Source organism: Pseudopipra pipra, chromosome 3, assembly GCF_036250125.1.
Source record: "Pseudopipra pipra isolate bDixPip1 chromosome 3, bDixPip1.hap1, whole genome shotgun sequence".
NCBI classification, from domain to species: Eukaryota; Metazoa; Chordata; class Aves; order Passeriformes; family Pipridae; genus Pseudopipra; species Pseudopipra pipra.
Window position 1 is genome coordinate 1006890 of NC_087551.1, and position 27937 is coordinate 1034826.

General features: G+C 50.1%; 1 protein-coding gene across 2 annotated transcripts; it reads left to right on the plus strand.

Moving 5' to 3' along the window:
* On the plus strand, positions 1–26498 carry ANAPC1 (anaphase promoting complex subunit 1). 2 transcript variants are annotated; one of them, XM_064647433.1, is made up of 47 exons: positions 1–338; positions 1046–1207; positions 1356–1407; positions 1962–2071; positions 2266–2348; positions 3153–3226; positions 3483–3628; positions 4261–4481; positions 5145–5354; positions 5640–5735; positions 5980–6070; positions 6187–6252; positions 6407–6544; positions 6757–6897; positions 7153–7213; positions 7491–7678; positions 8418–8492; positions 8868–9133; positions 9393–9484; positions 10138–10286; positions 10990–11068; positions 11148–11184; positions 11284–11354; positions 11452–11630; positions 13669–13895; positions 15067–15185; positions 15608–15879; positions 16388–16622; positions 17558–17649; positions 17807–17941; positions 18066–18148; positions 18249–18327; positions 18877–18951; positions 19476–19552; positions 19744–19834; positions 19953–20006; positions 20254–20447; positions 20681–20767; positions 21262–21379; positions 22014–22091; positions 22468–22535; positions 23371–23509; positions 24127–24213; positions 24672–24767; positions 24863–25061; positions 25565–25699; positions 26228–26498. In XM_064647433.1, exons 1-47 carry the CDS (start codon positions 126–128, stop codon positions 26341–26343), a joined length of 5856 nt encoding a protein of 1951 aa, XP_064503503.1. In that variant the 5' UTR covers positions 1–125; the 3' UTR covers positions 26344–26498. The 2 variants fall into 2 exon arrangements, with proteins under 2 accessions (XP_064503503.1, XP_064503502.1); XM_064647432.1 differs by lacking the exon at positions 26228–26498 and having other exon boundaries at positions 25565–26211.
* Positions 26499–27937: the final 1439 nt, after the last annotated feature.

A 27937-nucleotide genomic window follows, 5' to 3' on the forward strand; every position in this document is an offset into this window, starting at 1 on the left:
CGGGAGCGCCAAGATGGCCGCGCCCGTGTGAAGGAGCCGCCGGTGCCGGCCCGCCCGCGCGCCCGCCCCGGTGCCTGCGGGAGCCGCCGGAGCGTCCCCGGAAATAATGAGGATATCGGGGCCCCATGTCGGACCACTGTGACGAGAGGGCGACGATGATTGCGGCCGGCGACCTGCAGGAGTTCGCGCCGCGGGGCCGCGAGCAGAGCCGGCGGCACCCCAGCGCCCTGAGCCTGCAGCTGCGGCGGCTGCAGCCCGCGCCGGAGCTCTGCTCCTCCGACGGCGCCGCCGGGCTCGTGGGGTCCCTGCGGGAGGTCACCATCCACGACCGGCACCGGGTACGGCCCCGCCCGAGGCCGCGGGGAGCAGTCGGGGTGGGGAAGGCAGCTCGGAGCTCGCCCGGTGCCACCCCCTGCTCCGGGCACCGCGTGGCTCCGAGCCCCGTCCGAGGGATGCGGCGGCCACAGCTCCTCTGGGCAACCTGTGCCAGGGCTCCACCGCCCGAATAGGGAAGAGTTCCTTCCCAATAACCCATCTGTCCCTGCCCTCTGGCACTGGGAAGCCATTCCCCCTTGGCCTGTCCCTCCATCCCTTGTCCCACGTCCCCCTCCATCTCTCCTGGAGCCCCTTTAGGCACTGGAAGGGGCTCTAAGGTCTCCCTGGAGCCTTCTCCGGGTGAACACCCTCTGTGATGCAGACCGAGCCTAAGATTGGATCTATCCACACCCCAGCTGCTCTCTGAGAAGGAGTTTAGGAAAGAAGGGGATTCGCTCTGAATGTCATGGCTCAACACAGGGTCTCTCTTATCTGTTCCTCCCTTTTATATCCTTGGCTTCCATAAAAATCACTTTAATGGATTCCGATTGTCCCTTATCAGGAATCACAGATTGCCTTGGGCTCCAGGGACCTTAAAGCCCATCTAGTTCCAGCCCAGGTTGCTCCAAGCCCCATCCAGCCTGGCCTTGGGCACTCCCAGGGCTGGAGCATCCGCAGCCTCTCCGGGCAGCCCGTGCCGGCTTCTCCTTACCGAGCCCCTGTTTTCCAGGAGAGCTGGCAGCTGAGGAAGGGCGTCAGCGACGTGGGGGAGGAGGTGGACTACGACGAGGAGCTGTACGTGGCCAGCAACGTGGTCGTCTGGAGCAAGGGCAGCAGGAGCCAAGCGTCCGCCGTGTACAAGGCGTTCACCGTCGACAGCCCCGTCCTGCAGGTGTGGGGACCCGGGGAGAGGGAGGCTGAGTGTGAATCCAGGTGGTGTTTTGGTTTTTGGGGTTGTTTTGGGAGGTAACCGGGAAGACGGCCTCGCGTGGGGAGCGCCGGCTCGTTTGGGGTTAATTGGTCTCTGCGTTGGGTTCCAGGCCCTGTGGTGCGACTTCACCGTCCCCCAGGAGAAATCCGAAAAGGCTGATGGTGAGTGTCCCGGGCAAATGCTTGGAATCATGGAATTGCTTGGGTTGGAAAAGCCCTCCGAGGTCACCCAGTCCTACTGTTCCCCCAGCACTGCCAAGCCCACCACTAACCCATCCAGGTGGGTTTTATGGGGACTCCACCACTGCCCTGGGCAGCAGTGCTAGGGCTGGACAGCCCTTTTGGGGAGGAATTTTCCCAATATCCAACCTAAACCTTCCCTGGCACAGCTTGAGACCGTTTCCTCTCACCTGTCCCTTGTTCCCTGGGAGCAGAGCCCGACCCTCACCTGGCCCCACCCTCCTATCAGGGAGTTGGAGAGAGTGAGAAGGTCCCCCCTGAGCCTCCTTTTCTCCAGGCTGAGCCCCCCCAGCTCCCTGGGGGATTCCTTGTCCCCCATACCCTTCCCCAGCTCCATTGTCCTCCTCCAGACACGCTCCAGGAGCTCATTCACCAAGCCTTGCTATGTCAAAAGCTTACTTCTTGTGTATGAGGGGTGTCTGAAAAAGGGAGGAACTTCACTGTGTAATTGTTTTTTCCTTTCTTTCCCCTCCCAGTTTCGGGTAGTGAGGAAACAGTAGAGAAGTGTATCTGCATTTTGCAGAATTCCTGTATAAACGTGCACAGCATGGAGGGGAAGGATTACATTGCAGCTTTGCCTTTCCAGGTGAGTTCTCTCCTACTTTTTGTCCACACAAATGCACCGTTTTGGTTCACAAATGGCTCTGATTTATGTTCTCCTGCTCTCAAGAAAAAACCCAAACGTCTCATTTTGCTGTAAAATCCTCAAACGTAACCAATATAGAAAATACTTGATTTTTTTTCTTCACCATAAATCTGTTTATCATCATTATTTTACAGGTTGCAAACGTCTGGCCAACAAAATATGGTTTGTTATTTGAGCGCAGCAGTTCTTCCCACGAGGTGCCTCCAAGCCCACCCAGGTATGGGATGAGGGGTCTGGGTTGTTTCCTGATAGATAATCTAATTATTAATCTAATTATTCCTGTTGGATAGTCTGATAAGGAGTGGACTTGTGAAAGGAGCTGTGTGTTTGTGATGGGAAAAGCTGGAATCAGGTGAAAAAGGAGGGGGGGGGTGGCTGCTCCATCCCTGGAAGTGTTCAAGGCTGGATGGGGCTTGGAGCAACCTGGGGTAGTGGAAGGTGTCCCTGCCCTCCATGGCAAGGAGTGGAACTGGATCATCTTTGAGGTCCCTTCCAACCCAAACCATTCTGGGATTCTGTTGATGTGATTCCTCCGGGCTTTTTATCCCATCCCAGCGATCCTGAGTGAGAACGCCCAAAATGGAGCCTTAAGAATTGTTTGGGAGTGGGAATAGGATCTGGGAGGCACAACATGGGTGTCACCGGCCTGATTTCATTAAGGTTCATCCTGGGAATTGATTCCAGGCTGTGATGGTTGGGGAGACTCACTGAGGGGTTGTCATTGAGACATTTTCTCTCAGCTGCAGGATCCAGTTCCCTGTTGGGTGAGGATCCCAGTCCCTGTTGGCTGAGGATCCCAGTCCCTGTGGAAGCCCTCTGTGGATCCCAGAGGAAGCAGTTGGACAGTGGGGGTTTTATGTGTCCATCCCAGGCACTTGGGATTCTGTAGTACCCAGCTGGGATTAGAAACAGAGGCCCTGAAAAGGTTGAATCTGCTCAGTTAAACCAGCAAGCTTCTGGGAATGGAATAGAAGTCCCTACTGTCAGATTCCAGGCTCTGATCTGTTTGGTTTCTCCCTAGGGAGCCTTTGCCCACGATGTTCAGCATGCTGCACCCCTTGGATGAGATCACTCCTCTTGTCTGGAAGTCTGGAGGTATTTTTGCACCCTCAGGGGTGTCACTGGAGTCCCTCAGGGTGGGATCAAATCTCAGCGTGTGCCTTGAGCATTTTCTGTGTTAAAAAACATGGAAATAATCACCTCCAAGTGACAAGTTAAAGCTGCTTCATGGGCAGGGAAACTGTTAGGAGCAAAACCCAGAGGGTGGAGGGAAGAGGGTGTGGAAAATGCTCGTGATACCGTTACAGAAACAATCCTTCTGCCCTGACCGGAGCTAACTCCTGTTTCCCAGGTGTGTTTGGATCTTCCAGGGTGCAGTACGTGGCTGACCACACCCTGAGGATCGTGTTCCTCAGCTCTGACCCTTCCATTGTGATGACCTACGACACTGTGCAGAGCTTACACACGGTCTGGGCTCTCAGGAGGGTGAAGCCTGAGGTACCAATCCCACGTGGACTAAGTATCACTATAAAAACCCCTGTGTATTTCCATTTCCTGGGTGTAAGAAGCCCCTGGTACTTGTGATTTATTTGATTTTTAAGAGGAAGGTGTTTGTTGGGGATGGTTGTTTCATTTTTTAAGTAGTTTCTTGCATGGGTTTGCCTGGAGCACAGCCAGGGAAGTCACATGATGGTGATGGATCATGCAGTAATTAACATATTATTCCATACATTGGAAGGTTTGGACTCCAAACTGTTGTGTTCTGTAAGAAAAGTGGGAAATAACTTAGTGGGAAGTAACTTAGTGCCGTGAAAACTTATTACTGTGAGGCTGGTGGGGTTGCCCAGAGAAGCTGTGGCTGCCCCATCCCTGGAAGTGCCCAAGGCCAGGTTGGGCAGGGCTTGAAGCAACCTGGGCTAGTGGAAGGTGTCCCTGCCCATGGCAGAGGTTGGATTGGATGGGCTTTAAGTTCCCTTCCCACCCAAACCTCTCTGGGATTCTATGAAAACCATTGGAGCGGTTTCTGTGGGGTTGGTAGGAATAACTCTGTAGGCTGAGCACCTTCCTAGGCAGAAATTAACACCCAGCTGATGGAAAAAGCTCCTCCTGCCTGTTGGTTTGTGCCCCAGGAGCAGAGCATGGTGCTGAAGTTCCCGGAGCAGGTGGGCACTCCCCAGCACACGGCCACCAACAGCTCCCTGACCGCCCACCTCCGAAGCTTCTCCAAAGGAGACTCCCCCGGGGGCTCCCCTTTCCAGAACTACTCGTCCATCCACAGCCAGAGCAGATCCGGGTCCTCTCCCAGCCTGCAGTCCCGCTCCCCAACCATCTCCAACATGGCTGCCTTGAGGTGGGCACTGCACAGCACATCCCAGAGGATGGCAGCCAGGGAATTCCGCGCTCATCTGCGTTTGCTGCTTGTCTTTCTCTGCCCTTAGAAGTCTGTCCTTCCGAGGTGCAGGTGCCTCTTGTGTTGCAGCACCTGAAAGCCCTCTTGGAATCCTCTTGCTGTGCCATTATCCTGACAGCACAGCAGGATAATCCTGTGCAGGAGCCAGGGAGGCTGTTCTGTCACGACACAGCCGGTCTGTCAGGGGGTCAGGGAATATCTGCAGGTCCCAGGAGTGGGTTTGGGTCACTTTTCTAAAGAAAGCCACAATTAGAGGGAAGAGGTTGGGAGAGATTTTTCATGGAATGGACCATGCAATGAAAAAAGTTGGGTTTCTTCCTCCTGAAATCTCATCTGTTGGATTCTGGCAGGGATGACTGGAAATTAATTGGAGAAATAATTTCATGTGCTGGGATGTGTGTTGGTAAAGGAATCTAACACTAAACTAGTTACTAATTTAGGGTGGGGTTTTGTTGCTTTTCAAAGCCAGGGTGTGAGCTCCCCGGGATTCTGTCCCTGATAGTAAAAATCCACTTTCCAGCCACGTCCCGTGTCTTTTGATCCTGTCCCTGATTTTGAGGGTCCTCTTTCCAGCCGTGTCCTTCCTTTGTCTTCCCCTTGCAGCCGCTCCCATTCCCCAGCCCTGGGAGTCCATTCCTTCTCGGGAGTGCAGAGGTTCAACTTCTCCAGCAGTGCCCAGTCCCCGAGGAGGCACAGCCTCCCCCACTCCCCAAACAGCGCTTCCAACGACTCCTTCCTCGTGCCAGAAACAGAGCCCATCGTTCCCGAGCTGTGCATCGACCACCTGTGGACAGAGACAGTCACAAACATGAGGTCAGGAGCTTGTGTTGGGATGGGAGGGATTCCCGTGGCGGAAAATGGGGAATGAAGGGAAATCACAGCTTGTTTCTGCAGGTGGAGCCTCCTTAGGGTAGATTTGTGGATGGTACTTCCTGATTTTTTTTGGGAAATGATGCTCCCTAAGTGCCTGGCTCCCTCCCAAAGAGAACTGGGCACTTGGAGGAGTTTTGCCTGGTTATTCCAGGCCCTCTGGATTGGTTTCCTGAGGTCTCTAAAGCGAAGCAGGTTCTAAACTGGTCCTTGTGTCTCTTTTGACAGAGAGAAGAATTCCCAAGCATCCAAAGTGTTTATTTCCACTGACCTTTGTGGGCAGAAGTTCTTGTGCTTTTTAGTGGAATCCCAGCTCCAGCTGCGGTGAGCATTCCAACCTCGGGGGCAGGGGGAGCACTCTGGGAATTACCAGCTGGAAGTACAGCAGGGCTTTTAATTGGACTAGAAAAGTAAAAACAAGCTGACTTATTTTTGGGCAAAGCAAGGGGAAAAGGAACCAGATATTCCACAAAAAATTAACTGCACTGTTTTAAATTCTGTGGTTTCTTTCTGTGACAGCACCCAGGACAATCTTTTTGTGTTTCCTGTTGTTTTCCCTGATCCTTAGGTGTGTAAAATTCCAAGAGAGCAACGATAAGTCGCAGCTGATCTTTGGGTCTGTTACCAACATTCCAGCAAAGGACGCGGCTCCGGTGCAGGTACGTCCCTCCCTGGGGACTGCTCCCCTTGGAATGTCCTGCTGTGACACTTGTCACCCAACTGGAGTGTCCCTAATTAAATATAAGAAGCTGAATGTGCTGCTTGATTGTTCCAGGGCATCGACACACTCCTGGTCCTGGAAGGCAGTGGAAATCTGGTGCTTTATTCTGGAGTGGTTCGGGTGAGCCACAGTTTTCCCGTCCCTAATTTGTGTGCAGTGCTGGAAAGGGAGTTCTGTAAAATCAGTGGCACCTTGTGGCATAATTAAATCATCTTTTGGGCTTATTTTCAGCAAAAAAATAAACTGTTTCTTTTCCTTTTTCCCACCAAAAAAGGTGGGGAAGGTGTTTATTCCCGGGCTTCCTGCTCCGTCCCTGACGATGTCCAACCAAATGCCTCGGCCAAGCACTCCCTTGGACAGTGTCAGTACTCCATCCAAGCCTTTGAATAAGCACCTGGGGCCCCTGGAAGAGGTAAGGAGTAAGGAAATATTCCTTGGAAAGGATTTAGTTGTAACAGCTTCAAACGATTGGTTGATCTTTTAACTTTAAGGAATCTCTCGGAGCTGAATCTTTTCTTCTCGTTCTGTAAATCCCCTGAATAAACTGTGTTTAAAGAAGATCTGTTTAGTGCTGTTTATTTATTTATGATTTCCATAAACCCAATCATTTTTACCACTTTTCAGGGTGTGCTCTTGTCACCAGTTCCAGAGCTAAGGGATTCCTCCAAACTTCACGACTCGCCCTACGTCGAGGACTGTACTTTCCAGCAGCTTGGGACTTTCATTCAAGCTCTCAGAGATCCTGTCCACAACAGAGTAACTCTAGTAGGTGTTTTCCTGTCATTCGAGGCCACACTTTGTTAGCAGAGATTATTTCAAGATAATTTCAGGCTCCATTCCAAGTGTTTCACGGAGCTGGCACCTGAGGTTGCAGATCTTCAGTGCAGCGAACAGCCAGGATTTGGGAATATCTTAACACACAAACTGATCCTGAGTTGGTAGAAAAGGACTCTGCCTTTACTTGGTGCATTTCCCAATTTAACTCTTCCCTTTGTTGATTTATTTTTTATTATTTTTCAGGAGCTCAGCAATAACACCATGGTCCGGATCACCATCCCCGAAATTGCCACTTCGGAATTAGGTAGGACTCCAAAGCTTTGCTCTCTGTTATTGTGTGTTTTATTCCTGGGGAAGAGCTGAGATGCCAGTTCAGCAATGAGCAAAAAAAAGGAACATTTTCCCCCCGGTTTTGTTTCAAATTTGGGGGTCTGTGCCCCACCTCAGCTGTTGGAGGCCGTGTGGCTTCCGCTGTGAGTTCCTAGAGAGTTAAAAGCGGGTCCAGCGAGAGGATCGATACGTGATGGAACAAATTCCAGGCAAACACAGCTGCTTTGTTATTTTCCCTCTTTTCCCCCCAGTGAGGAGGTGCCTGCAGGGGCTCAAAGCCATCCTGCCCAAGGAGACAGCTGTGCAGGTGCTGGTCAAGTGGTACAACGCCTACAACGCCCCGGGAGGGCCCAGCTACCACTCCGAGTGGAACCTGTTTGTCACGTGCCTCATGAACATGATGGGATACAACACGGAGAGGCTCTCCTGGACACGGAATGTGAGCAGGTTCTTCTGCTTGGCATCCAAGCTGCTGGTAGCTCTTCGAGGTTCCAAATGGTTCAAGAGAGGTGCTGGAGGTTGTGCTTTGTCTTAAATCTCAAAGTGCCCTGGAATCAATTCTGAAATGTTTCTGATTTCGGGTCTCTTGTGCTCTGTAGATTTATAAGGGGCTTGTCTGACCGTGGCAGTTGGTCATAAAAATAAATGATGAATCACAGAATGGGTCAGGTTGGAAGGGACCACAGTGGGTCATCAAGCCCAACCTCCCTGCTCAAGCAGGAGCACGTTACACAGGGTTGTATCCAGATGGTTCTTCAAAATCTCCAGTGATGGAGACTCCACAACCTCTCTGGACAATCTGTTCCAGTGCACAGTAAAGAAGTTCTTCCTCATGTTCAGGTAGAACCTCCTGTGCATCAGTTTCTGCCCATTGCCTCTTGTCCTGTTAGCTGGCACACTCCAGCTCACACCCAACACCAATGCATTAAAGATTTGGTTTATCTAATCCACGTTAAATTTACTCTCATTTTAAACACACATCACAGCTCAGATTGTTGTTTCCTAAAGAGGATTTTGAATTCCAGTGTCTATGGGTTCTTTCCCAGCAAAGTCTAGAAGTACCTCGAGTTATGTCATGTTGTGCTTGGTTTGAATTCAGGTTTTATGATCAGTGATTCACTTAGGAAACCTTGGGAGTGTCACTGCTGAGCTGCTTTCTCTCCTTTTATTTCTTGCAGCTCGACTTTGAAGGATCACTTTCCCCAGTCATTGCTCCAAAGAAAGCAAGGCCCTCAGAAACGGGGTCAGATGAGGTAAGAAAAGGTTCTCTCTTACAAGTAGGGGGCAGTGGGGTTTGGTGTTGGCTTTTTTTAAAGGCAACACACTCTGCATGTGGAATTTCATCTGAGATGGAAATTTGGGGGAAAGAAAAGTTTTCCAAAGCTGCATCATGTGACCCTGCTTGTCAGGGTTCTCACTTCCAGAGGGAATTAGGATGGACTAAGGAACAAAGGCTTTGATTCTTTTATGGGAAGGATGAACCTTAATCATTGAATCTCCTGTGCAGCACCTTTTCCATCCAACAGTCACATTGGGATCCATTTTTTGGGGAGAAAACTCCCCTGTAACAGTTCTTTGGCATTACTTTGCTGGAATCTCTGCCTCTCTTCCCTGTTTCTTTGCTCTAGGACTGGGAGTATCTCTTGAGCTCTGACTACCATAGGAATTTCGAGTCTCATCCCGTTGCCAAAGCTTTGCGACTGGACCCCCTGGAAGTTTCCCTTTCCAAGGATGACTTTCCCCAGAGCCTTAGTTTGGACTCCTCCACCCTCCTTTTCAGCCACATTCCTGCCATTTTCTTTGTCCTGCACCTCATCTACGAGGAGCTGAAGCTGAACAGCCTGATGGGAGAAGGGCTTCGCTCCCTCGTGGTTCTCCTGGTCCAGCTGGCCAGGTATGTCCACCTGGAAAACCACAGGGCTGTGCATCATGCTCTGGCTGTTCATTATCTACATGGGAAATCTGGGAATTGCACAGATTAGAACAGACTTCCCATGTACTAAAGAAGATAAATGTTGAAACCTTTTATTTTTCCTATGGCTCCAGATCCTTCCCCAGTAGCACCTACTCCCAAAGGATTCCCATCCAGGAAGGTGGAGAGTTTGGGTTTTTTTTTTCCTCCCCCTCTGGGACTCACCTCTCTGTCATTCCAGGGATTTAAAACTGGAAGCTTACATAGATTATTACTACAGAGATTACCCAGCCCTGGTCAAAACCTCCAGACAGACCTGCATCATTGACCAAGGTGAGTTCAGGAGGATATTCAGTGATATTTGGATATTCCCTTTGGTTTTGATGGTCCCCTGAGGGTTCTGGACTGAAATTAGCCCACTATAGCCATGAGTTGGTGCCTCCAGTGTTTCGTGGGAGCCTCCACAGAGCAATGAATGCTGGTTTCATCTTGGCAAAGTCCCAGCTCAGGCTGGCTGAGAAAACCTCTACCTGTGGGAAAAGCCTGGTAGTGAGAAGTGCCTCTCTTGTGGAAAGTATTGCTGGGCTGGTGGGCTCTCGGTTTCGAGTTCAGAAGAACCAAATCAGAGCTAAACCCACAAAAACTTCACCTTAAAATCAGGTCACACCTTGTCTGTGTGTCTGCTTGGTGTCCTGCCAGCTGGATTTTAGGGGCTGTGTAAGAAAAAACTTACCAAAAAAGAATATCTCCTGGAATTGCTCAGGCTTTGCTACTCGGGTTTGTGGACAAGGAAGGCAAAGAGGTTGTAGCTCAGTTTGGTGTTGTTAACTTCCAAGGCTGTTCCCTATGGCAGGAGGGAGAAAGATCTGAGGGAAATGCTGGATTTTTGTCACTCAGGGAAGTTCTGTAGGGCTTCCTTTGGGAATAATGGGGAATTATTGTGCCTTTGCCCTGAACTCACTGGCCTTGCTGTTCATGTGGTTAAGTCCAAACAGGTTTCATGCTCCATCCCTCCTTTTTCTCTGCTGAGCCTCCAAGTATCTTCCAGTGGCTGAGTTCCTGCCTGAAGGGAGAAGGAGTTCAGCCTTATCCCTATTTACCTGGGATCTGTGAACGGAGCAAACTGGTGGTGCTGGTACGTACTGGGGCACAGTGTGCTCTGTTCTGCCAGCACAGCAGCTCTGTGGGCAGGGTTTGCTCCAGCTGGCAGGGAAATATCCCTCATGGAAGCTGAAATGTTGATCCTGAGGAGAAAAACAAGGAGAAGAGACTCTTATTTTCTCCCTCTTCTGCCTGACCTACCTGTGCAGAGCTCAGAATTGGAAGGTCTTCATAAAAAAAACCCCACATAATCTTTTTCTGAGTGTGATTTTTTTTTTTTTCCCCAGCTTCTCTTGTCTGGAAGCATTAAAAAGTAAATGGGGGGGCTGATCCCTTGGATTTTGCTGGCTGGAAAGCTGGAGTGGGAACAGCTTTTCACTTGGAGCCTCCACAATATCCAAGATGTGGAGGAAACCAAACAGTGTCTATAATAATGTGTGTGTTCTGCAAGAGAAATGAAATGTGAGCAGGACGAGAAGGATGAGTGGGAACACGTTTTATCTCTTCACCTTTGCAGCAGTTATTAGGGAAAATTCAGGATGTCTTTTTTTCCCCAAACTTTAAATGTAAAACCTCAAAGTTTCTTGCTTGTTTCAATTGTTTCAATCTCCTTTTGCTGACAATAAACCTGCCCTGCTGTGGAGGTTGTATTGCAGTTATTTCCTGCCTGTTCTGCTGGGAAGCAAAGCAATACCAACCCCCAAAATGACCTGTTTTGGTGTCTCTCCCCTGTCCAGAGCGTGGCTCTCTATATCCTTGGGGATGAGAGCGCCGTGGCAAACGAAGCCTCCTATTACTTGTACAAGATCACATCAGGTAAGGACGCCTTGATGCCATCCTAGGATTGTGCTGTGCTTGGACAAACGTGGAATTAATGCAGCCTTGTCTTTCCTAGGCCAACGGAAGCAGCAGATGGAACAGGATGACAATCGGTACAAGGGGTTTTAGTGGTGTTTTGTTGAGTTCTTGGCTTTCTGCTGACTTCTGGACGAGCTTTATTGACTCCTCCTTAACTCTCCTCCGTTTTCCAGGTGCAGTTTCAAGCACAGCTCATCCGTTTCCAGCCTGGCTGAAAAATTAGTTCTTTGGATGACAAGTGTCGGTAAGAGCGGAATGAAAATAACATCACAACATGAGATACACTTGCTCCAGCTTTGATCACACAGTCTGTTTGGCTTCTTTTCCCCCTTAATTTTAAGGTTTCACACTGAGAGACCTGGAATCTCTTCCCTTTGGAGTGGCCCTTCCCATCAGGGATGCCATCTACCACTGCCGGGAGCAGCCGGCCTCGGACTGGCCGGAAGCTGTTTGTCTCCTCATCGGGCGCCAGGATTTGTCCAAACAGGCCTGTGAAGGGAACCTGCAGAAGGGAAAATCCGTGAGTGGGGCCACAAATGGGTTTCACAGTCCTGGGGCTTGGGCAGAGCAGCCGGTTCAGGAATTTCTGGGCGTCCCAAGGTGCGGAATCGCAATGAGATCGAGGGTTTACACACATGAGGGTTTCGATATAAAGTCCAGGATCCAGCACAGGAATAGCTGTGGGAACTCAATATAAAACACATTTTAAACTTAATTCAGGCCAAAAAAAAATTGCCTCCAAACAGATTTTTGCCAAAATGTTTTGCCAAGACAATTTTTTTCCCTCTGGAAATTTTTTGCCTCCAGAGCTGTTTGATTCCTCCTCCTCCTCCTTTCATCCTGTGGTGCTTTGTCCAGAGGCTCTGCTATCAAACCATGGCAGAGGGAGAAGGAAGTGGGTATTTCTCAGTCTGGCATCTCCCTCTCCTCTGGAAGAGCTGGATTGGGAAATACACCTGCCATATTTCAAGTTTTAGTTACTTGTATCCTGAGGTAAAATGATAAAAAAAAGTGTGTGGTGTTTTTCTCTTCGGCATTTTCTCCTCTTGGGTGGGAACCATCAGGATCACAGGGAATTTAATCTCATTTAAATGTCTTTTATTGGAAGCCAAAAATCTTGTTGAAAGCTGGCATAAAACCACTTCAGGGCAGCAGGTTGTCCGTAGCTTTTCCCAAAGTCAGGAAGAGGGATTTGTAATCTCAGATACATCTCGGGCGAGATCCTTTCTGCTGTCTTGGCTTTGAAAGGATATTAAAATTATTCCAGTTTTTATAACAGAGGGCTTCACTAATAATTTCACATTAAAAACCTCGTTGATTTAGCAGAAAAGTAAATTAACCACGTGTCCAAACTCCCACGTTAAAAGCCCTTTTTGTTTTCTGCTGGTGACGTTCTGCCCAACCGAAACCCTCACGGATCACAAAAATGATGATAAATTTGATTTTATCACTGGCTTTATAACAATGCCTCGAATAGATGTTGCCTTAAAAGGGCAAAGTGCTCTTCAAACCCCAAATTGTTTGTCATTTCTCAGGAGGGCAGGGTGGAGTTTCCTGTTTCAGAACGGACGCTGGGTGGTGCAGTTATGAATTGAGATTTACTGTGTATTTATCAGAAGAAATTGGGTTTCATTCATCTGCTCCACATTTATTTGCCTTCCTGGGGGTCATGTGTTCCCAAAGAGCCACGGGCAGCCGTTCCTTCTGGTGCTCTGCATCACTTGGGTGATGAGAAGGAAGAGGAGAGCAGAGTTTTAAGAGAGGATTTCTTAAATCTTGCGTGGGAAGAGGGTTTGCCAGCAACTTTGGGGCTGTTCTAGTCATGTAGCTCTGATGGTGAAGCCCAGGTTGGCTGACAGCAACAAATATTTGGAGTTTTCTGCTGTGCAGGCTGTTTGTTTTAATAGGTAACCTGCTTTCCCAAGGTTGTTGCAGAGAGAATCCAGATGGAAGCTCTGATTCATGAAAACATCCACGATTAGAAAAATAATGCAGGTTTCTTGGGCAGCACCTGCAGAACAGAAGATCTGACTGGGCTAATCCCAAAGTAGGCTAATCCCAAACTGGGCTGATTGTGGAGGGGAAAATTCTTTCCAGTTGCTCTGAAACAAGAAAGAGTTTGGAAAGAATGAGAACTATGTCCCATGTCACCTCCTCAAGCTCAGCCCGGTGGTCCTTGATGTATTTGAGGTGTCGCCTTCTCTTCTCCTGTTAGTTCTTTATCCCATTTCCATGGGCAAAAGTACTTGATTTCCACGTTCAGAGATCCTCCTGGCCTTTGAATTCCTGTAAGGAGCACGTGATTGTGGGAGTATTTCAGGTGGCTCCAAGTTAAGTAGACCTGATCAATGCATTTGAGCCTGAACTGAGCGTTAAGCCAAGCCTGAGTGCGGGGCACAGAGAAAAGGATTGGATTCCATAATCCAGGAGTGGTGTTGATGCTGCACAAGTCAGTCCCTTGTATTCACAGACCCATCTCATGGTTGTGCTGGGGGTGCTGATATTTCCAACCCTGGAATCACGTCCTTTCCTTTCCTTCCTTCCCCTCTCCCTCGCAGTCCGTGGGCTCGGTGCTGTCCTCGGACATCCCCTCCGCGGCCGAGTCGGAGGAGGACGAGGACGGCATGAACGACATGAACGAGGAGGTGATGTCCCTGATCTGGAGCGAGGATCTGAGGGTGCAGGAGGTGAGGAGGCTCCTCCAGAGCGCCCGGCCCGTGCGGGTCAACGTGGTGCAGATGCCGGAATCGAGCGACCACGAGTACATAGAGGAGAAGGAAAACAGGTAAAGGAGCATGGAATCGTGGAATGCTTTGGGTTGGGAGGGACCTTAAAGCTCATCTCGTTCCAGACCAGGTTGCTCCAAGCCCCGTCCAGCCTGGCCTTGGAACTCTCTCTGTTTCCAGCTGTTTCTCATTAATTTGGCTGTGAAAAGATTGTCTGGGTGTTTTCGGTGGCTCAGAGTTAAGTGGATCTGAACAGGGCAATATTAGGACTCATAGAAAAGGTTTGGATTTCATAATCCAGGTCGTTGGAGCTCCATGAACATCAGAGCTCTGCTGTGTGTGAGTTGGAGGGCCCCTGGGATCAGCAGCAGATGGGAAAGACAGTGAGTCTCAAACCCAAACAGTTGGGATCAGCTGGGGGTTGAAAGCAGCTCGTAGCACTTTTTTTTCCACCTAGAAGATGTGATATATAAGCAGGACCTGCTCTGTGGAGAACAAAACATCATCCATCCCCTGCTTAAAGCTGGAGAACACTTTGTTCAGGGCTGGTCTTGGCTCAGGGGACCTCATTAATTCTACACAGATCACACTCAGTGTCCCATCCCTCTGTCTTTTGAAACCTCCTGTGCCCAGTGGCCCTTGTGATTGTCCCCCATCCTGCTTCTTTAATCACTAATTTTGGGGGTGTTAAAAGTATCTTCTTTAAAAAGAAAACAGAGAAAAAAAGCGAATTTCAGGACACAATTAGCAGGCAAAACCCTCTACAGGAGTAGGAATATATCAAATTATTGTGTGAGCTACCAAGCTGAGTAATCTGACGAGTCTAGAAAGTGTTTCCAGAGTAAATCGTAGAGAACTGTGGTCAGGGTTCTTGGAAGCACCTTATGAACTCTCTACGTGGGTTTTACACCAGTCATAGCAGGATCCCACCAGCTCTGGTTGGCTTTCTCCTGTCACCTCACCTCTGATATGGCTGGGAAATGTCCACAGCAGAGGTTGATTTAAGCAGCTTTAGGGCAAATTGGTGACAAGTTTCAACGAGGTGTCAGTAAAATGTGTCTTTGAGATTCATCTTGTGAAGACCAGAGGGTGGGGTCAAAAGAAAGAGGGAAGACTCGGGGGAAAAAGTGGTTCTGTCCCGTGCCTGTTGCCTGGAGGTCCCTTTTGTGCCGTGTAATTGGAAAAGTCCTCCGTGTTGAGCACTTGGCTTTGGTTTCATGTGCCCACCAGGTTGTTGCAGCTGTGCCAGCGAACCATGGCACTCCCAGTGGGGCGAGGAATGTTCACCCTGTTCTCCTACCACCCCGTTCCAACGGAGCAGTTGCCCATCCCGAAGCTGAACCTCACCGGTACGTGGGTCGGTGGTTCCTTCCCGACCAATCCAGTGTTTCGCAGATGGCTGGAGATTCTTTCAGAGGTTATCCCATTTCCTTCTGAACTTCTGAATTTTTGTGGCATCTCCTGTGCTTTTCTGCGGAGAGTTGCGTGGTCGAAGTGTGATTTTTTGTGATGTAGCAGCTCCTGGGGTTTGAATCAGTGTTTTTTGTTACCAAACACTGAGACCTGACATCAGGTGCATTCTGAGAAACACAGGGAAGTGAAAAAATTAGTGCTGGAGTCACGAAGGACAGAGATCCTGGGAAGTTGCTGTTTGATCTGTGCTGTCCTGGTGTTCCTGAAGGCACCGGAGGGCGACTCCGATCGGAGCCGTTCCCTCCCTTGGCTGGTTTGGGTGTTCCTGGTTGCTGTTAACTCCCTCTCTCCTCGGCAGGCCGTGCCCCTCCCAGGAACAGCACCGTGGATCTGAACAGTGGGAATATCGATGTGCCTCCCAACATGGCCTGCTGGGCCAGCTTCCACAACGGGGTGGCCGCCGGCCTGAAGATCGCTCCCGCTTCCCAGATAGACTCCGCCTGGATCGTCTACAACAAGCCCAAAATTGCAGAGCTGGCCAATGAATACGCAGGATTCCTCATGGCCCTGGGCCTCAATGGCCACCTCACCAAACTGGCCACGCTCAACATCCACGACTACTTGACAAAGGTGAGGCCTTCTGGAGAAATCCCTGTGGGATTTGGGCCCTTCCGGCAGAACGAGAAGGAAAAACCAACAGGTTTCTCTTGAACCACTGGGGTGGAAGTTTTCCTGCTGTGGGAGAATAGCAGAGTGGCTGCATATTAGTGGTTGTGGTGCAGGACTGAGGATGGTTTGGGCTGGAAGGACCCTTCCTCAACACAAGGAAGAACTTTCCATGGGGGGAGCAGAGCACTGGGACAGCTGTCCAGGGAGGGTGTGGAATCCAAACGTGCCTGGCCTCATTCCGGTGTCACCTGCTCCAGGTGGACTGGGTGATCTCCAGAGGTCCCTTCCAACCCTAAATATTCTGGGATTCCCTGAAATTAAGAAACTTCACTTCCACTCAGCAGTTTTCAGCAATTCCATCACTAGGCCCTTCCCACGGTGCACAGCCCGTTGGGATATGGGAGTGGGTCCCTGGGACAGGCGTTTTCCCATCCCTGAAGGTTCCTGCTGTCCCCGTTCCCTCCCCCAGGGCCATGAGATGACCAGCATCGGGCTGCTGCTCGGCGTGTCCGCCGCCAAGCTGGGCACCATGGACATGGCCATCACCCGCCTGCTGAGCATCCACATCCCTGCCCTGCTGCCCCCCACCTCCACCGAGCTGGACGTGCCCCACAACGTGCAGGTGGCCGCCGTCATCGGGATAGGCCTGGTCTACCAGGGCACGGCCCACAGGCACACGGCCGAGGTGCTGCTGGCAGAGATAGGTGGGTGCCAGCGCCGGGAAAAACGGGATGAGCGCCGGGAAGGGACACCGGGGAGCTTGGAAGGGTTGGTTTGTACCCCCTGCCTCTGGTTTTGCAAACCTGGTGGGCCTGTTTTCAGGGGAGCAGGAGCTCCTGAGAGCTGTTTGAGTGGCATAAGACACTCATTAGGGTGTGGAATCCAAACTTACCTGGCCTCATTCCGATGTCACCTGCCCCAGGTGGCCCTGGACTAGGTGATCTCCAGAGGTCCCTTCCAACCCTAAATACTCTGGGATTCCCTGAAATTAAGAAACTTCACTTCTGCTCAGAGATTTCCAGCAGTTCCATCGCTGGGCCCTTCCCGTGCAGAGCCCGTTGGGATGTGCGCATGGATCCCTGGGACAGGTGTTTTCCCATCTCTGGGAAAACCTGGGAATTTTGGTGTTCTGAGTTCCCCTGCTTGGAATTTTAAGGTTTTTTTAACCGCTGATCTGGTTCTGAACAGCAGATTTGGGATCTCAGTTGTGTCCTCCTTCTGTGCACGTCCCAATTTTTATTTGTAACGGCCTTTATCCGTGTTTTTATATGGAGCTTTACTGGGAGACTCTGTGGTTTATTAAATAGGGAATGGGATGAATTTTAAGGGTGGAATTGTTATGCTTTTGGTAATTAGGGATGTGCAGCCTCTTTTAGCAGCAGCATTTGGACAAGTCCGGGGATCTTAAAGCGTTGGCATTCTCACCATGTCTCTGAACTCCAGCCACAACATTTAGGAGGGGGTTGCCATTTAGGGATGGATGGATGAAGTGCCAGTTCCTTGGAATTCCACTGAGGGCTTTCCTGAGAAGGGACAGATATCTTTTCCCTCCTCTCATTAGGAACGTAGCTCTTAATTAAACCACTGTTTGCTCAGCTGGAGTTTTAAAAGATGGATTTTGCCGGTTTGTTTTCTCCAGGGCGTCCCCCCGGGCCAGAGATGGAATATTGCACCGACAGGGAGTCCTATTCCCTGGCATCTGGGCTGGCCCTGGGCATGGTGTGCCTCGGGGTAAGTCAACTGCAATTAGCAGAACACTGTTATCCATTGGGATGGGATTGTAGGAGCTGTTTCACCCCTGACTCCCGGCTGCCGTGGGCCAAGAGCAGGGGGTTTTCTCCTCGAGGAAGTCGCTCCCATGTTTTTCCTTCTCCTCTCTGCTCCTCAGCACGGCAGTAACCTGATAGGGATGTCAGACCTCAACGTTCCTGAGCAGCTCTACCAGTACATGGTGGGGGGCCACCGGCGATTCCAGGCGGGAATGCACCGGGAGAAGCACAAGTCTCCCAGCTACCAAATCAAGGTGCGTGCTGCTGGCTTTGGTGGAAGCCTGAGCAGTGTCTCAAGCCCTGGGTGACTCTGGGAGCGCACACACCCGGCTGGGGTCACTCCCTTCCCACCTGGAGGTGTTCCCTGTGTTTCCACAGGAAGGCGACACCATCAACGTGGACGTGACGTGTCCCGGTGCCACCCTGGCGCTTGCCATGATCTACCTGAAGACCAACAACAGGTATGGGCCTTGGGATTGCTGCTCTTTGAACTGCTGTGGTGTTGGCTCTGCCCTTTGGGAATTGCTGGGGTGTGACCTGTTCCCTCGCCGTGCTCCGCAGATCCATCGCGGACTGGCTCAAAGCCCCGGACACCATGTACCTGTTGGACTTTGTAAAGCCAGAATTCCTTTTGCTGAGGGTAAGATTTGCTTTGGTTTCGTTCCTCAGTCCATTTAACCGATGGGTTTTTTAATTCCAGCCCTTATTCCCATCACCCAGAATCCCTTGGATCACTGGTCTCCCCTGTTACTCTCCAGCCCAACTCACCCCTTCCAACAATTTCTCCTTGTGCTAAGGCAGCTTCTTTGTCATCCAGCACAGAATTCAGGGAGAAATATTTGAAAGACACATTTTGTGTGCAACGTTAAATTAAATTTTTGGGTGCATTTCTATAGCTTTTCCCAATGTTACAGATAAATGGAGTTATAAGTACATAGGGAATTTTCATTTTGCCCTTGCAAGGATTTCTTCTGGGGTTTCTTTTTTCTGGAAGCAGAATTTGCACATCTTATAATAAAAGCTGTTTTCTCATTTCTGATATGAATAATAATAATAAAAAAACCTGTGGAAAACAGGCAGCTGGATTGTCTGTTTTTTGGGGATGGAGTAAGGACATGAAAAAATACCATTGTTGTTTGTGTGGTTGGGGTTTTCCTTCCCTATGTTTTGGCTTTCTCCCTTTTTTCAGACCTTGGCTCGGTGCCTGATTTTGTGGGATGACATCCTGCCCAACTCCAAGTGGGTCAACAGCAACGTGCCTCAAGTAGGTGTTTATTTATGTTTGGGGTCTTTTGCTTCCCAGTTTTCCACCTTCTCAGGGTTGTTCTGGATGGGAACAGCTCCGTGGCCACGTGAGGTGCACAAGGAAATGTGCATTAACAGAGGTGCCATTGGATCCCTGGAGTGTTTTGGGAGTACTGGGGACTGGAAAGAAGGGGATTGAGGAGGGATGTGACTGTTCAGGACAGAAAGTGATGTCAGGGAAAGGAAGGGATTAAACTTTTCCCCACATTGCCCAGGAAAGAAGCCGAGTGCAAAACAACTGCATTAGGAGTAACTTCTCAACAGTGAGATCAGTGATATTCCAAGATACTGAATGGAATTTTTAAGACCAAATTAGATCAATACTTCTGAGAAATACAGGGTGGTGCTGACCTGGGAAGAAAAACCCAACAGCTTTTACGTGCCTGTGCTGCGGATTTGTTTTATATCACTTCGATGGGCCAGAATTTCAGTTAAAAATAGGCTTTCCCAGGATGAATTTTTTTCCCCTTATGCTTTTTACAGATCATAAGGGAGAACATTATCTCCCTTCATGCCACGGAGCTGCCTTCCTCCGAAGACCTGAGCTTGGAAACGCTGGCGTGAGTGACACCCAAAAAAAAAACCTCTTCCCTAAAAAAAAAACCAAACAAACCCACAGCCTAATTCTTTTCCTGCAAAAAAAAAAAAAACCTCTTTTTTTTTTTTTTACTGATGGAGGAGTCTGTGGCCCGTATTCCAAGGAGGAGAAGAGAGGGGTGTGTGGTCATTTCCTGTTTGTGTTGTTCCTCAGGCAAGCCCACGTCTACATCATCGCCGGAGCCTGTTTATCCCTGGGATTTCGCTTCGCCGGCTCGGAAAACCTGGCAGCATTTCAGTGCTTGGTAAGGGAGGGAGGGGTTGTATTTTCCCCTTCCACCTCCAGAGAGCTTTCACTTTTCTCCTTAGGATCTATATTTATGTTTAGGATCTGTATTTAGGGTGCGTTTCTTTGCTTTCCAGTACAAATACGCCACGGATTTCCTGAAGTGTTTGTCGGCTCCGACAGCATCCATAGTAAGTCCTTCCTGGTTTCCCTCTCGCTTTGTGTGACACACTTTGATAACCCTCAGCAAAACCTGGAGGCAAACAAACCCAGCCCTTTCACCCATTAATTATAGGATGGGAATTACAGGCTGGGAGTCATGTTGAAGGGCTTTGCTGCTTCTCCCTTCTGCTGTGGGTTGTGGTTTCCAAGCTCTGAGGTGGGAAGCAGCAGATCAGCCCGACCACAGGAGTAATAAAAGCTCTGCTCTGCTCCCAGACAGGTCACTATAACCTGGAGACGTGCCTGAGTGTCCTGCTCCTGGCTCTGGCCATGGTCATGGCCGGCTCTGGGAACCTCCAGGTCCTTCAGCTGTGCCGTTTCATGCACAAGAAGACGGGGGGAGAGATGAACTACGGCTTCCACCTGGCTCATCACATGGCTCTGGGGCTCCTCTTCCTGGGAGGAGGAAGGTGATTTGCCATTTCCAAAGGCAGGGCTCATCCCTTCTTCCAGTTTCTTTCATTTTCCTGTTTTTTTTTCCCTACATACTGATGCATGAACACATCTTCTGTGGCAAAGGAAGTGCCACGGGAATGTTTCTGACTCGTAAACTCCTTTCCTCGTCCCTGGGACACCAAAATATTTTTAACTCCTGTGTTTTTTAGCAGGGAACCTAAAAGATAATGTTGTTTTCTCCCTACAGATACTCACTGAGCACTTCAAACTCTTCAATTGCTGCTCTCCTTTGTGCCCTGTACCCTCACTTCCCTGTCCACAGCACGGATAACCGGTAAGGCTTTGCTGGGGATCCCATTTCCTTAGGGATCCTTAGGGATTCCTGTTTCCCTAGGGATCATGTTTCCTTGAGCTAAACCATCTCCTTACAAAAGACAGATTGTGAGGTTTTACCTAAGTGGTCTGTAAATACATTTTTGGAGGTTTTCCACCAAAGGGAAGTGGAGAACAGAAGAAATGAGTGACAAGTGGTGATGAGAAGGGAAACACCAACAGGCTTCCTGAGGCTGTACTGTGCTCCTGTGACTTGCCTTCTCAGCTGGAAAGATTTTCATGCAAGATGTGTCCATACATGACCCTTAATCACTTCTGGTTCCAATCCATTAAGTCCTGGCCTGTCAGTTAACCCACACACGTTAAAAAACATAAACCGTGGCCACACGTTTCCCTTTAGTTTCACCACCAGCTGGATTTGGTTGTGGAGCCAGGCGTGGTTTGGTGTTTGGGGGTCATTCCCTGCCTGTGCTGAGCTCCTGATTCCCACCCCAGGTACCACCTCCAGGCCCTGCGTCACCTGTACGTGCTGGCGGCGGAGCCGAGGCTCCTCACTCCCGTGGACGTGGATTCCAACACTCCTTGCTACGCCCTCATAGAGGTGACCTACAAGGTAACGTGGCTGGGAGGCCTTGGGGAAGGTGGGGGAGATGCCTGGGCACTGGAATTTATGCCAGTTTTCATCCAGGGTTAGCTTGTTTCAAGCTGTGGTAGAGGCAAGACAAATTCCCTGCAAATAATGGAAGGGTTGGGCTCAACCCACTCCCACCTCACATGTGCTTTGGTGGCACCTGGAGGGCAGAAGAGAAGTCACCACAGTGTCTTCAAACAGTCAGGGGGTGTCATGGCTGACCCAGGTTCTCCTCCCTTTAAAGAAGGACTTCCAAAGGCACAGGGGTGGCTGGAACCACCTGCTCGGGAAAGGACCAAAGGAAGGGTTCCTGGGATTTTCAGGTGGTTCTGGCAAAGAGTTCTCCACGTTCACAGCATACTTTACTTCCCAGGCTTTCCCATTTCAGACTTGCCCACGGCTGGGTGTTGATCCATCCGTGGGAAATTGGCTTTGTTCATGTTTCCTGACATGAAGGGCAGTGCTGAGTTCTGAGTCCTGCATTTACTCAGGGCTCGGGAACAGAAACCCCCCCAAACTGCTGCCAGGGGAGTTGTTCCCCATAAGATGCCCTTTTTCTTCCCTTTTCCCATGACAATGAGCTCTCCTAACCTGGGAATCCTGTGGCATTTTGAAGGGCACCCAGTGGTACGCGGAGGCCACCGAGGAGCTGATGGCACCCACGCTTCTTCCAGAGCTTCACTTACTGAAACAGGTAAAGGAACTCTCCACTTCAATGGAAAACCACCCATTTTTGTGTCACAGAGAGTGCAGGAGCAGAGATTTAGGGATTTTTTGATTCCCTGCCCAACGCTGCCCTGTTGCAATGACTCCACGGAGTTAAATTGAGCCACGTGCTTCTCTTTGGTCTTGACCAAGATCTTCCAAGATCTGATGGGACAGGGGAGTTCCCTGTGCCAGAAATTTCACTGCAGGAGGCACAAAGCTCCTCCTCCTGAATTTTCTGGCTGAGCAGCAGAAAAAGGGCCCAGAAAAAAAAAAAAAACAAAAAAAAAACCAAACCTGTCAAAACCCCTCTTAATTTAACGCTTCTGTTTCTATTTAATAAAAAAACCTGCTTCTGTTGACAGATCAGAGTGAAGGGACCACGGTACTGGGAATTATTAATAGATTTGAGCAAGGGAACCAACCACCTCCAGTAAGTATTTTTAATGCCTCACCGAATAACGAGCTTGTAGTAATTTCTACTGAATGTTTGGGTTGGTTTTTTTTTTTTTTAACCCCTCCCACGGATTAGAAAGAAGCCTGGCTTAGCTCAGGTCTTGCTGCTGTGCATTTGACAGCACTTTTTTTTTTCTTTTTTTTTTTTTTGGGGGGGGGAGGTGGGTTTGAAGAAAGAAACCTGCGTAGTTGGTTTCGCCTATTGATGTGAATAATTCATGCAAAAAAAACAGGGGGCAGGGGGGAAAACCTGATAGTAAAAACCACAGAAATTGGGCAGCGGGATGGAGCAGCACCAGAAAGCAGCTTCGCACTCATGGTTTTGGTTTGGTTTTGAGTGGCTGTGATGTCACGTTTCCCAGACTGTTGGGGCTGTTACTGCTCTGTGAAAATGCTATTTTGCTCGCGGTACAAAGCGCTCACTGTGTTTTTGACACGCTCAGGAGGTGTTGGGCAGCTGTGGGAACCAGAGATTTTACCGGAATACAGGATTTGGGGTGAAATCAGTGTCAGCTTTGCACTTTGACATGGGTGGTAAAGGAAACCGGCTGCGTCTCTGCTCAGCCACGGGGCTCTTGTAGTTCGTTTGAAAGCCATTAATGAACAACTGAATCACATCCAACCTGCCCCTGAACACTTGCAGGGATGGGACTGGCAGGAATGCCCAGCTTCTCTGGGCAGGGTTTAAATAATTAGGACAAAGCCTGAAAGGGAATGTTATTGCCTGGGAGCTGTGGAAGCTACATTTCCTCTCCAGGCTGCCTCTCTGTGTCTGTGTGTCCGTGTAAACAAGTCCCCCTGTGCTGTTCCAGGTCAATCCTCTCCAAGGGTGGCATCCTGTACGTGAAGCTCAGGGCTGGGCAGCTCTCCTACAAGGAGGATCCCATGGGATGGCGCAGCCTCCTGGCACAGACCGTCACCCACCGCAACTCCGAAGCACGGGCCTTCAAGGTATCCCTCCTGGAATGGCCTCCTGCCAGGGATACTTCTGTCCAGGATGGGCGTGGGCATGGAATCATTTAGGCTGGAAAAGACCTCCAAGGTCGTGGAGTCCAGCCTTTAGATTGTGGAGTCCAACTTTTAGATCAGGGAGTCCAACCTTTAGATCACGGAATCCAACCTTTAGATCATGAATCCAACTTTTAGATCAGGGAGTCCAACCTTTAGATCACAAATCCAACCTTCAGATCATGGATTCCAACCTTTAGATCAGGGATTCCAACCTTTAGGTCAGGGATTCCAACCTTTAGATCAGGAATCCAACCTTTAGATCAGGAATCCAACCTTTAGATCAGGAATCCAACCTTTAGATCAGGAATCCAACCTTTAGATCAGGAATCCAACCTTTAGATCAGGAATCCAACCTTTAGATCAGGAATCCAACCTTTAGATCATGGACTCCAACCCTTAGATCACGAATTCCAACCTTTGGTGTGGGTTACAACCTTCTCACTCGTGTTTTGGAAGGTTTGGTTATCGATTGCTGCTGCCTTTGTGCACCAAACCCGAAAATTTCATTTTAAGGGTGTGTTTTAATCTCTTTTTTTTTTTTTTTTTTAATTTCCCAGCCAGAAGCCATCTCTGCTTTCACTTCTGACCCCGCTCTCTTCTCCTTCGCCGACTATTTCTGCAAACCAACTGTGGACATGGGCCAGGTAGGGTGTGTTGGTGGGGACCAGCACTTCTGGCATGGATAAAAGGTGGGGAAAACCTTCACTAAACTCTGGAGCAGAGTCCAGCCCTCCAAGCAGCGGGAACAGGGAATATTCTACGGGATGTTTTGTAACACGAAGGTGTAAAGGGGTGGTGACCCTCTAATTTTTGTTGGTCTGGTATTGGGGTTTGTGTCCCATTCCTTGAGGAATGTGTTTAACAAAACCAAAGTGTCCTGAGGCATTTAGGGGAAGTCAGGGAGGGGTTTGGGTGTTTTGCTTGGAATTTCTTTGCACAGGGTGACTTAAGGGAGGGAATAAAACACAAGTTTAACAATCAAGCTGTGTGGCATCATTGGCATCCCAGATTGCTGCGATGTCAGCAACGTGGGGTAACTTTAATGGAAGGAAACACGAGTGGGAACCTGAATAAACCACGTCTGACACGTGTCCTTGATCAGAAACAGGAAATCCTGGACCTTTTCTCTTCCATCCTTTACGAGTGTGTCACCCAGGAGAACCCTGAGATGCTACCCACGTACATCGCCATCGATCAGGTGCAGTCAGCTCACAGCTCTGCTTCAGGGAACGCTTTGGGCTGCTTTTCTGGGGGGGGCAGAGAGTGTTCACGTTGTGTTTCCCCCTCTCCCAGGCCGTGAGGAGGTTGGAAAGGGGGGAGATGTCGGAGACGTTCGAGCTGTGGCAGATCAAGCTGGTGCTGGAGTTCTTCAGCTCCCGGAGCCACCAGGAGAGGATGAGCAGGAACCCCAACCGAGGGCTCTTCATGAACTCGGAGTTCCTGCCCGTGATGAAGTGCACTATAGACAACACTCTGGATCAGTGGCTGCAAGGTAGGGAGGAGAGATCTCTAATCCAGCTCCTCACGGAATTCCAGGCTGGTTTGGGTTGGAAGGGACCCTAAAGACCCTCTCATTCCATCCCCTGCCAGGGGGGTGGGCAGGCAGGGACACCTCCCACCAGACCAGGTTGCTCGCCTGGTTCTTGTCTTGCTGATCCAGGTTGGCAAGGGAAAGGCAGGCACTGGGATAAACCACCCTGTTTTCAGTTTGGTGTGGAACCATTCCCTGAGGAATTCTGTTTGCCTGGTGGTTTGGTGGGAGGTTTGGTTCATGATTCCCAGAGAAAATGCCTTCCTAATCCTGCACTGGGAGAATTTTCCAGGAGGGGAGGCCACAGCAGGGAACAGGGTGTAGGGTGGCCATGGCAGAAGGAAGGAGGTTGGAAAACAAGCCCCCAGCCCACCTCCTGTGGGGAGATGGAAATTTTTCTGTAGAAACCCAGTTTCCTCCACAAAATGCTTCCTGAATTTCCCTGGTGTGCCTTGTGTCCGCAGCTGGAGGGGATGTGTCCCTGCATTCCTACCTGAGCGGGCAGCCCCCAGAGGAATCCCAGCTGAGCATGCTGGCCTGCTTCCTGATCTACCACTCTGTGCCCACACCAGCCCAGCTGGCAGCTGGAGGCTTGGAAGGTGAGTCTGGAGCTGGGATCCAGGGAAATCCTGGCCCCTTTCACTGGGCAGCTTTTCCTCCCTCAGCCCAGCCTGGGATGCACCAGTGCTCTGCTCTCCTGAGGAAACTCAGCTGGTCTGCAACTTTGGGAGCTCTGTGCCCTGCTTAGGGCCGTGACAGGAATGTCACCCCCTCCATGGGGAAAGGGATCTGGGGCTGGAGGCTTCCCAGGGAGCGCTCATCCCAGAAATCCTGTGCTGGCCACAGCCCTGAGCATACACACTCCTGTGTCTGGGCTTGGATGATTCCAATCAGATGCCTGCTACACACCTCTCCTCTGGGTATTCTCTTTGTGTTCTTCTCCCTGATGGAATTTGGGATTTCTTACAGTTTTAATGTAAAAATTGATCTTACAACCAGCATTGCAACCTTGGGATCTCTGGGAAAACGCCTCCGGAGGCTCCACCGGGGGAGCTCTGCTCTATTTGGGGCAAACCTGACCCCATTTTTACCTCATTTTCTTTGTCTTGGATGGTTTTTTTTTTTAGGGAGCAGGAGCTTCTCGGAGCTGCTGCTGAAGTTCAGGCGGCTGCACATCCCGGTGCGGGCGCTGCTCCGGCTCGCGCCGCTGCTCCTCGGGAACCCCCAGGCCTTGGTGCTGTAGGACCACCCAAAACCCTCTTTATTTTGTACCTTCTCAACCACCAAACTCACCCCCAGCCGTGGCAGCAGACAGGAGTTATTTATAAATTGTTACCACGAGTGAAAAAAAAAAAAATTATAAAAGTGAGGTCATAATAAATTTACTTTTGTAACGAAGGGTTGTTTACAAATCTGTCTTTTTTTTTTGTGGGGAATTCTGAGGGGACCTCAGCTGGGAGCTGTGCCTTGTCCTTGTTTTTGTAACCCCTGTGCTTGTGATGGATCTTAATCCACTTCCACGAGGTCCTGGAGGGTGGAGGCAGCTTGGAAAACTTGCTTTCCCTGGAGCGCTGAACTCACAGCGGGGCTGGTTCCGTGTTGGTTCTGGTGCTTAATTTGTCGTCAAACAGGTGGAATTCCTCCAAGGAAAGCAGCCAGAGGTTGAGTGATTCTTCAGCCAGAGCCAAGGGGTTGGATCCTGCCTTTCCTGGTTTCAAATTCAATCACATTCCGTGGGGGGGTTGTCCTGCTCTCTCCCTGTTTTATCCCAAACCCCCGAGGAGGGGAGCCAAGGGATTTTGCAGATCGACAGAGGAAGACAACCAGGGGTCACTAAAAAGAGAACAAAAGTAGAATAATTTTACAAACCACATTATTATTACTGAGAATGTGTTTAATGTGTGTTAACTGAGGTTTTCCAGTTGCTTGAGACGTCCTGAAGGAAGCAGAGCCTGTGACAAGTTCCAACCCTCATCCCATTTTTTTTTATGCTGTTCAGAAGTTCCATTAATTTAATTGTATTAATTTAACACACAGGCACCTTCTGTATGTGAGTTCAATAAACACAGGAACAGAGGGAAAACCACATGTACTGTGAGGTCTCACACTGTCACCCTGGATGTTCCTTCCCCTGGGAAGTGGGTGCAGCTTGTAGAAGTTGTTTTCTTCCTTCTAAATTGGGGAAAGGGGAAGCACAAAGTGCTCACTCCCCAAAGGGAATGAAAACTGGGCTTGCACGGAATCCCAGACTGGCTGGGGTTGGAAGGGACCTTAAAGATGATCCAGTTCCATAGGCAGGGTATCCCACCAGACCAGGTAGCTCCAAGTTCCACCCAACACTTGCAGGCTTGGGGAATGGGATTTCCCCCTGTCTTTTCCCGGGACAATTTTTTTTTTTTGCCTCCTCAAGCCCCTTCCCCAACCCTGGAATGAGCCTCCTGGGTTTATCTCAGCTGGAAAAAGGGGCAGAAAACACAAATGCTGGATTTGGGGTGAAAAGCTGGGAAAGCCGCAGGTGTCCTAAAGCCTCTGGCTCTCCTGGTGGATCCGTGGGGTTCATCCCACGTTCCAAAGCACTTGGGCCGGGATGCTGCTGGGTCACCCGGCAGCTGGAGGGTGAACATGCACTTGGCCACAAACAAGACGAAAAAAAGGTGAGTGAGCCGAAAAGAAAAAGGTGAATAAAATTATGCAAACCAGCTTCAGCAAACCCCCGCGAGGAGCTGGGGGTCGGGATGCTCCCGGCTCCCTCCGGAGGCCGGGAACACGCCATTCCCGGGGGGTTGGGGGTGGGAGGCGAACGCGTGGGCGCCGCGAGAGCCTCTGGTGCAGAGCTT